General features: G+C 60.1%; 1 protein-coding gene across 1 annotated transcript; it reads right to left on the reverse strand.

Moving 5' to 3' along the window:
- Positions 1-626: 626 nt before the first annotated feature.
- On the reverse strand, positions 627-5,703 carry CDKN1A (cyclin dependent kinase inhibitor 1A). The gene is made up of 3 exons (XM_066565300.1): positions 5,650-5,703; positions 2,568-2,975; positions 627-1,843 (listed from the first exon to the last, which is right to left on the reverse strand). The coding sequence occupies exons 2-3, from the start codon at positions 2,965-2,967 to the stop codon at positions 1,794-1,796; spliced, it is 450 nt and encodes a 149-aa protein (XP_066421397.1). The 5' UTR covers positions 2,968-2,975; positions 5,650-5,703; the 3' UTR covers positions 627-1,793.
- Positions 5,704-9,048: the final 3,345 nt, after the last annotated feature.

A 9,048-nucleotide genomic window follows, 5' to 3' on the forward strand; every position in this document is an offset into this window, starting at 1 on the left:
GGACAGGCAGAGGCTTTAGGGACCCTCAGCTGAGCAATGACACGAGGTTGTCATTGCCATCAGCTTTCTTTTCATCTGGATCCTCTGCAAATCTGGGCATTTCTCACATTAACCAGAACCTGAGTCTGCATCCAAGCCTTGCCCAGTCCTCCAAGGACTGAGACATCCCTGACGCTCCTGGGATCTCAGTGCCACCCAGAAAATGCACATTTCCAGCAGCAGTGCCAGCACATGCTCTTGTGTCCCCATCCCACAGCGTGGGTCACCCTTGTGGGCCCCCAGCACCCTTTAAAGGCACAGGGAGGGGAGCAGCTTGCCCATGGCTAATGGCCACATGCTGAGGGGCAGGGGGAAGTCACAGTGGGGCAGGGGAATGATGGGGGCAACAGAGGAGCCACAGGGAGCCCCCAGGGACACCCCACACTGCTGGGGACACGGTGGCAGCACCAGACCACGGTCCCCAGGGAATGGGGTCAAGCACAGAGGTTGGGGCAAGGCTTTATTCCTCTCAGCCCTCGCAAAGGCAGATCCCAGCTCAGGGCTGCACCCCCAGAGGGATCCCCAGCCCCTGGAACACCCCCCTCCCTCAGCCAGGCCCTGCTCCCATCACCCACATTAACCCAGAATGCCTTTGCACAGCTGTTTATTCAGAGTTAACACTTACAGACAAAAAAGTCTTTCCCCACATAACTTCATAGCATTATTTTAAATATAAATAAACATTTAGTGCTGGGAGCTTGGAAGCTTCACCCACAGCAAAGTGCATGGTGGTGCAAGGTGGGAGATCAACCCTGTCCCTTTTCTTCCTGGGACCATCTTGCACCAGTTTCCAGAGTCCAAATCCAGCAGAGCAGCAGATGAACTCCATGAAAGTGCCAAGATCTGACAGTGTTGAGTCCCTCAGGGACTCATCCTTCAGTGCTGGAACTGAGCAGCCTCTGCTCCAGGCCATCCTTGCTCCCAGAGCAGAGTCAGGTGAGGGTCCTCTCCCGGCCAGCCCCAAAGGAGAAAGAGTCCAGGAAAACAAGCTACAATTCCTTATTTCAGCATCATCCATGCTGCTGAGAAGAACTTCTTCCTAGAGGAGCCCAGCAGAGCCAGAGCAGGGGCTCCCCAGCCTGGTGTCAGTGTCGGGGCAGGCAGGGGCATGGGGGCAAGCAGTACCACTCAACAAGCCAACAGCAAGGAGAGAAAATGGGATTTGGGGCCAGCAGAGTGCAGGGGATCCCAAAGCCTCCCGGGGGCACTGTTGGTCCCCCATGGCTGCTCCCAGGGAAGGTTTGTCCCGGGAACAGCTTCCTCTGCCCAGAGCCGTGGGAAGGAGCAGCCTCCACATCTCTCTGCTCCCACACACGGACAAGTGCTCAGTCCATCCTGCTGGGACAGAGGGCACCCCTGTGCCGGCAGCAGGGCTGTCCCAGGGCTCTACAACCCACACCAGTGACATTTCTTAAAGATATCTGGTGCCACCAGGTGGTTGGGACACAAGTGTCCCCCGGGACCAGCCCCTAGGCAGGGGACAGACCACGGCAGGACAGCAGGACAGCACAAGGACGGTGCCTGGACCCACAGGCACAGGATGCTTTTCTGCAGGCAGGGCAGTGCCTTCATCCCACCAGGTCCATCTCAGTCCTCCTTCAGCCCCACCGTGGGGCTCCTCCTCTACATTGCACACAGTGAAGGTCCCTCAGGACCCCAGAGCAACTCATAAATAGGAAACTACAGATCTACATTGCTACACGGAGCTCAGGGTGGGGAGCCACGCTCCTGGTGGCAGCGGCTGCCCCGGCGCGTCACGGCCGGGGCCGGGCAGGGACAATCCTCCTCTTGGCACTGTAGAAGTCTGGAAGGAAGAAGGAAAGGGTTGGAAAGTGGCTCCAGCCCGCTGGGAACAGCAGGGCAGGAAGAGGGAGGTGTCCCCAGGGAGGCACCCCAAGCCCAGGCCAGGTGGGTTTCACCCTAAAGCCCCCGTGCAAAGCTGCTGGAGAGCAGAGCTGTAAATCTGCATCATCTCTGCTGTTTGTCTCATCTGCTGTTCTACTTCAGGCCCTGACCATGGAGCACAGGAAGAAATTTTTCACTGTGAGGGAGGTGAGACACTGGCACAGGTTGCCCAGGGAGGTTCTGGATGCTCCAACCCTGGAAGTGTTCAAAGCCAGCTTGGATGAAGGCCTTGAGCAACCTGGGCTAGTGGGAGGTGCTCCTGCCCATGGACCTTGAAGATCTTTAAGGTCCATTCCAACCCCTTAATATTCAGCAATTCCAGGATTGGGGTCAAGCCATTGGAACTAAAGGTGATGAACTTGGGGGCATCTTCAGCTACAAAACCCACAGGCCCAATGTCAGTCCCTGCACAAACCCCAGCAGCCAAGAGGCACCCAGCTGGGGGCCTTTTTCCCTCTGGAAGATGGGCTCTGCTTCCCCAGGAGACATCCAGGGAGGGTGGGACCCCTCCCCACGCCCAAGAGCCAGGCAGGGCTCTGGCACCCAAGTCCCCTCTGTCTGTCCCTGCCATGACATCAATGCCACCAAGCCCCCAAGGAGTGACACCAACCCCCAGTGCTCACCTTTGATTGTGGTCTGCCCACGTTTCTGCAGGGAACCAGCCCTGCAAACCTTCGAGCTCTGCTGAGCCTCCTCGGGGCAAATCCTGCCAACACGCTCCTTGGGGGGGACCCTGGTGGCCAGGGAGCTCCTGCTGTCGCTGCTGATGACAGCCCTGACCAGGCTGTGAACCTGCTGGGGCGGCTGCTCAGCCACCAGCATCCTCTCCCACTTGAAGGGCCCTTCCAGGGGAGTCTCTGTCTCAAAGTTGAAGTTCCAGCGCTGCTGAGCTTCTTCCAGCTGTTGTTTCATCTGGTCCTCAAAGTCCTGCTGGAGCTGCTCGTGGTCCACAGGGCCAAAGAGGTTCCTGCAGGCTTTGGTGCTGCAGGGGCTCTGCCCAGCCCTGCTCTGGGACAGCGGCATCGTGGCGGCTGCGGGGAAAGCAGAGCGAGTTATGGGGCTGGGGTGACAGCAGCAAACACAGGGGAGCGCTGGCCACCAGGGCAAAGCAAGGCAGCCAAGGTGGGCCAAGCTGGGCTGGGTCTGCACTGAGGCAGCCCAGAGGGGACTGACACATCTGGAGTCTGACTTTGGAGATTTTAGCAAAGGCTTGAGCATGGCTGAGGTCAGACACAGCCCAGCGCGAGACAGGAGGGTGGGGAAGGTGCAGATGTCAACGTTCCCTACTCCCCCTCCAGCAGGCAAAGCCCTGCCAGGTCAGAGCATCCAGCACCTCACTGCTCCACCCACGACAGCCCTGGGGGTGCCAGCCTCAGAGCCACAGCAGATGATGCTCCCCCAGTCCCCAGACACTGCCCAACCTGCTCATCCCCACCTCCATGCAGGCAAGGGCAAGTTAGCACACGGGCAAGTGAAGCAACAGGATGTTTTTCTGGCCAGTTTCTTCATCTCAAGAACTCAGACCCAGTGGTAAGGAAACCTTCAAGCAGCTGCAAGAACGTGCCACAAGCTTGACCACTTTGTTAACCACCCTCCTTATCTGCAAGGAGCTGTTGGGTAACCAGAAACAAGACCTTGTTTGTTTTTTTTCAAATCGGTGCCGAAAGCCTTGACCTTCCCAGAAAGTGACAAAGCCTTTCCATCCGAGCAGAGCTTCCCCTGACACACATGTGGGGATAATGGATCCCTCACTACGCCCCACTTATGAGGAAGCTGGACATAGAATCAGAATTGTAAAGGTTGGAAAACACCTACAAGATCATTGAGTCCAGCTGATAAGAGGCAGCACTGCTCTGGGATTTGAGTTTTCAGAGCTAAGGCTTGCCCCTGCTGCAACAGCCACACTCACTGAATCAGCTTAAAAAAAGGAAGATTCATAGCTCAAATTTCCCACCTAATCTGGGACTCTCAAAGCCAGGCCACAAAAGATCCTCCCCATCCCCAAACTTCCCCAAGAAATGAGTTCTCAGCCTCCTCCTGGAAAATTTCTCCCCAAACTCAGCACCTGCAGCCCCTCTGGATTGCCTGTGTCACATTGTCTTCCCCACATTCCACCCCTGAAGTGTGCAAGAAACAACTGAATGTGGCACTCAAAGCTGTGGTCCAGCTGACAGGGCGAGGGTCGGTCAGATTTTTGGACTCGAGGATCTTGGAGATCTTTTCCAACCCTAATGATTCAATGATCCTATTGCCAGGCATGTCACCAGCTCAGTGTGCCAGTGGGGAGCTGGGGAGTGCCCAGCCCGGGGCTGGGGGGGCACATTCAGCCCCCGTGGGCACCCCGCGCTCAGACCCAGCACCCCGAGTAAAAATAGAAATCCAGCTTCCTATCTCCGGGCAGTGTGAGCACACAGACAGGAGTGACCTCACTGCCAGGCAAGTCCCAGCATGTCCAGGCAAGCCCGGGCAGGTGGTGGGAGGGGGACACGTTCGTCAGCCTGGCCAGACACCCCCGGCCCTCCCCGCCTGCGTCACGAGCCGATGTCCCCATTCCCAGGTCACCGACGCCACTCAGGTGCCACCCTGGAGCCTCAAGATAACACCCTGGCCCTGACTCATGGCTGCAGATTGCCAAAGCCACCAACGAGGGAGGGACCGGGACGGGCGCCGGGTCATCGTCCCCTCCCATGGGGCTGGAGCCGCTTCCAGCGACCTCTGCCCAGCCGGAGCTCCGAGGCTCCCGGCACCGAGGGAACCCCAAGATTCGGGCGAGGAAGCGGCAGGTGCACGGCGCCGTTAAAACCTCAGCCAGCCGAGCTGGGTGATGAGAGCAGCCCTGGGGGACACGCAGCGGGGCTCCACAGACACCTGCGACAGCCAGGACCAGTCCCACCAGTTTGGGCAAGGCTGGGCGAGCAGGAGGGGCTGGGGGCATCCGCATCCGGGAGCGGCTGAAGCGCTGATCCCGCGCAGAGAACGCTCGGTTCGTGCCACCGATGGGTCCGGGGGGCTGGCACGGGGGTGGCCGGGACCCGCGGGATGCTCGGCGGTGGGACCGCGCCCGCACCGTGCCCTACACGGCACCCTGCACAGCACCGGGCACCGCACCCGGCACCCTGCACAGCACCGGGCACCGCACCCGGCACCCTGCACAGCACCGGGCACCGCACCCGGCACAGCACCCTGAACAACACCGCACCCCGTACAGCACCGGGCACCGCACCCTGAACAACACCGCACCCCGCACAGCACCCTGAACAACACCGCACCCCGCACCCTGCACAGCACCGGGCACCGCACCCTGAACAACACCGCACCCCGCACAGCACCGGGCACCGCACCCTGAACAACACCGCACCCCGCACAGCACCGCGCCCCGCACCGCCGCCACCGGGGGGCGAGCGTGACCCAGCCCGGGGGCTCCGCATCCCCCAGGGGGCTCCGGGGGCTCCGCACCGCCGGCCCCGGGCACCGCCGGCCCCAGCACCCGCTACCCCCGGGCACCGCCGGCCCCGGGCCCCGGGCGCGGCCCCGCTCTCTCCCAGCGCTGGGCACACGGCTCCAGGCGGAGCCGCCCCCGCTACGGCGTTTCCCCCGCTCCAGGCACCGGCGCTCCCCGGGGGCACCGGCGCTCGCCCTCCCTCCCCGGGCAGCGCAGGAGCGGAGCCGCTCGGCCCGGCCGTGCCCAGCCCTGCCCGCACTCACCGCCGGCTCCGCGCGTCTGCCCCAGCCCAGCCCGTCCCCGCCTTTATAGTGGAGGGCGGGGAGGAGCCGCGCCCGGCGTCGCCCGGGATTTCCCTCCCGCCCCGCCCCGGACCGGCCCCGTTCTGCGTGTGCATCCTCGCCCCCATCGCCCCTTCCTCTCCCATCTCTGTTCCCGGGAATGTGCGCGGTGCCACGGGAGACCCGGCCATGCCAGGACCGTGGGCACCGGGACCCCCTTGCTAGGGAGGGCGGGGAGCTGTGTCAGGGATACAGGAACCCCCCCTCCTTGGGGAGTGTGTTGGACGCCCCTACAGCAGGAGATGGAGGGACCCCCACCAGGGATAGGGGGAAGCCCTTCCTAGGTGGGTGCAGGGCCCCGGCATCAGGGACCAGAGGGAAATCTCAGGCTGGAGACAAAGGAAACCCCAGCCAGGAGATACAGAGCCCTCCTCCCTGGGAGGTGCAGGGATCTCCCCCATCAGGGAATACAGGGAGCCCCCAACCCATGAGGAAATGCAGAGACTCCCTTCCTAGAGGGGTCAGGGGACAGGGAGATGCCCCGGGGGGATGCAGAGATCTCCTTGTTGAGGGTACAAGGAGCCCCCTGCAGTGGATCCAGGTGCCACGTTCCAGCCAGGACACGCAGGAGTTCAGCCAGCCCCAAGAGGGTCCTGTCCCACCCACCCAGCACTGCAGGAAGGAGATTCACGGATTAAGGAAGGGGTGGCTCAGCCCCTCGGGTGCCAAGCTGAGAACCACACGGTGATGATTCTCCCCTGGCCCCCAGGCACTGCCCAACCCATGCCGGGCCGCCCCCGGCCTCTCAAACAGGATTGTCTCCCCCAGGCCCGGCTCTGTTCCACCAGCTGAGCCCCAGCACCCACTGTGGGTAGCAAAAAGTGTTTGGAGTAGGATCTGCTGCCCTGAGTCCTGCAGATGTCCAGGCAGAGATGAGGAGGAGGAACAAGTCTGTGCATGTCCTGCAGGAATCTGCGGCAAGGATTCGAGGAGATCTGTGGCTTAGCTGGAAAATGCATCCAAGGGAAGGTGTGAAGACAGGTTCTGCTGGGGTTACCCTGTGGGCCTGGAGGGAGCTGCCCTGAGCCTGGCTCGTGGCTCCATCCCTGCCTGGCAGCCCGAGGAGGGGAGGGATGCCCTCAGAGCCAGCCCAGCGGGGCACAGGGGCTCTGTCCTGCAGCCCCCTCATGGCTCAGGCACACAGAGGCAAACACAACCTGCTCCCCTGGGCACAAGGAGGTGACAGCACAATTCCAAGTGACAAGGCCACGTTAAAGTGATCCCTTGGGAGTGCCAGGTCTCTTCAAAAGCCCCTGGAGGCAGCAGGTGCTGGGGTGCTGAGGAGGACCCTTGGTGTGCAGACCATTCCTGCTTTTTCCAGCTGGAGCAGCAGCTTCCCACTGGCCAGAGCAGCTAAAAAATGTGTTGGGGCATGTTTCGCTCCTGCCACAAGCTGCAGGAGTATTTCACAATCTCTTGTCCCTACTCTGCAGAGCTGTGTCAAGGTGCTGTAATTTGGTTCAGTGGTGGCTGTGCAGTCCCCCAGAGAGGCACAGTTGGATGGAATAGGAAAGGTGAAAAGAAGATGGGAGATGGGAAATCACAATTCCAAGTGACAAGGTGACAGTGAGGAAAGTGAATCACTCATCCCCACTCTGGAGAGCTGTGCCAAGCCCAGTGGTGCCTGCCTGGTTCAATCCCTGTGGCTGCCTCCAGAGCGGCAGAGTTGGATGGACAGGAAATGAGGGTGAGGAATGCTAAATTCCTGTCACAGCACTGAAAAGCCAACCTGTAAAGATGCAGTCTGGACTTGAAGGCTCTAAAATTTATCTTTTCTGTTTACAATAGGCAGGGAGAGGAAGGGGCAAGCTGGGACAGGGAAGCTGTCACTGTTTTTTCCACCCAGGAATGATTTCTGCTCCTGGATGGCAGGAGCAGCCTTCAGAGCCTCATGCAGAGGAACTTTGCAGATCATTTCCTTGCCAAGCCCCAGCCCTGCTCCAGCTGCAGGTGTGGGTTTGCTCCCTCTGGATGTGAGGGATGCAGTTGGCACCGCCCCAGCCCGGGCATCCCCTGGGTCAGTGCAAAGGAGCCACCTGGGACTCTGGGATTTGCATTTGCCAGAGGATGCTTCCTGCTTAAAACACATCCCTTTTTTTAAGAAGACCCCCTCCCTCTTCTCCCCCAGTGCACAGAAGGAAATGGGAACATCAAACCAGCAGCTTTTTGAAGTGGCAGAGGAAGGAGCTTGTGCAACCCAGAGTGGCCCCAGAGCCACTGGTGCAAGACTGAGGGATTCAAAAAGTGAGATAAGCCAAGCAGCCTGGCTGCTGGGAACATCCCAGTTACTCCAGGGGTTCAGCCCAGGACTAAACCAGCAAGAAAATCAATCAGATGTAGATTTTTTCCTTAGGAAAGTAACTCTCTGTGATTTCTTGGTGGGGTGAGGGTTCACTCCCCACACCCTGGGATGGGGGGCATGAGGAGGTTTCTGGCTCTTGCAAACTCCACTCTCGCTTCCCTTCCTCTGGGAGAGGGGAGCTCCAGCCACCAGGGGGTTAATTGGAAATGGGAAGTGGGAGAGGGATGGCGTCAGGGTCTGGGTCAGGAAGTCCATGGGCACGTCTGCATTGGCATTACCAGAGGGAAAAAAAGGGGTGGGGGCTAGGAGGAGGAAGAGTGATTAAGAAGGCGATACAGGAACTTAAAAAAAAAAAATCCCAAAGGTGATTCATGGTGTTTGATCCCACAACACGGAGGAGGAGGAGGAGAAAGGCAGACACAGGACTGGGGACCAGGATCAGCGCTGAAGGCTGATGGGCTGTTTCCTTCTCACCATTTATAGCCACAGTGTGGGAACTGTCACCTCCCCTGGCCCGGGGCTCGCAAACCCCCACCCGGGAGGAGGGTGCTCGTGGGAGAATCCGTGTTTATCATTTCCTTGAATAACCCGTCCCAATGCCTGGAAGCAAAAGGAATATATTAAATTACTGCATATTTCACAGCCTTCAAAGGAACCTCCTTCCCAGCACCGGGGGCACCCAAACACTGAGCAGCGGCCGCAGGGAGCCCTCGGGAGCGCTGAATTCCCAGGGGATCTCCCCAGGTGGGTCCCGCAGAAGCCGAGGGGAGTGGAAGCCTGAGCAGACACGGAAGCGAAGGCATCACTGTGGGCAGGCAGAGCCGAGTGTGACTCAGCCCATCCTCACACAGCCCGGGATCCACAGGGAACGTGCCCGGGCACGGCGCTCCTGACGGGCTCGTCCCTGCCCCGTGTCCTCCTCTGACTCGGGAAGCGGCACCCCCAGAGCCACGGGGACAGGGGGGCAGCTCCAGTGTGGAGCAGGGAACGGCTTGGGTCGGATGGAGGGATTGGGGTGG

Source organism: Molothrus aeneus, chromosome 24 (assembly GCF_037042795.1).
Source record: "Molothrus aeneus isolate 106 chromosome 24, BPBGC_Maene_1.0, whole genome shotgun sequence".
Taxonomy (NCBI): domain Eukaryota; kingdom Metazoa; phylum Chordata; class Aves; order Passeriformes; family Icteridae; genus Molothrus; species Molothrus aeneus.

Excerpts from the sequence above, each read along its gene's own strand:
- CDKN1A (XM_066565300.1), bottom strand. The coding sequence starts at position 2,967 with ATGCCGCTGTCCCAGAGCAGGGCTGGGCAGAGCCCCTGCAGCACCAAA. Across the intron at positions 1,844-2,567 it reads TGGGCAGACCACAATCAAAG|ACTTCTACAGTGCCAAGAGG; the intron begins GTGAGCACTGGG and ends TCTTCCTTCCAG.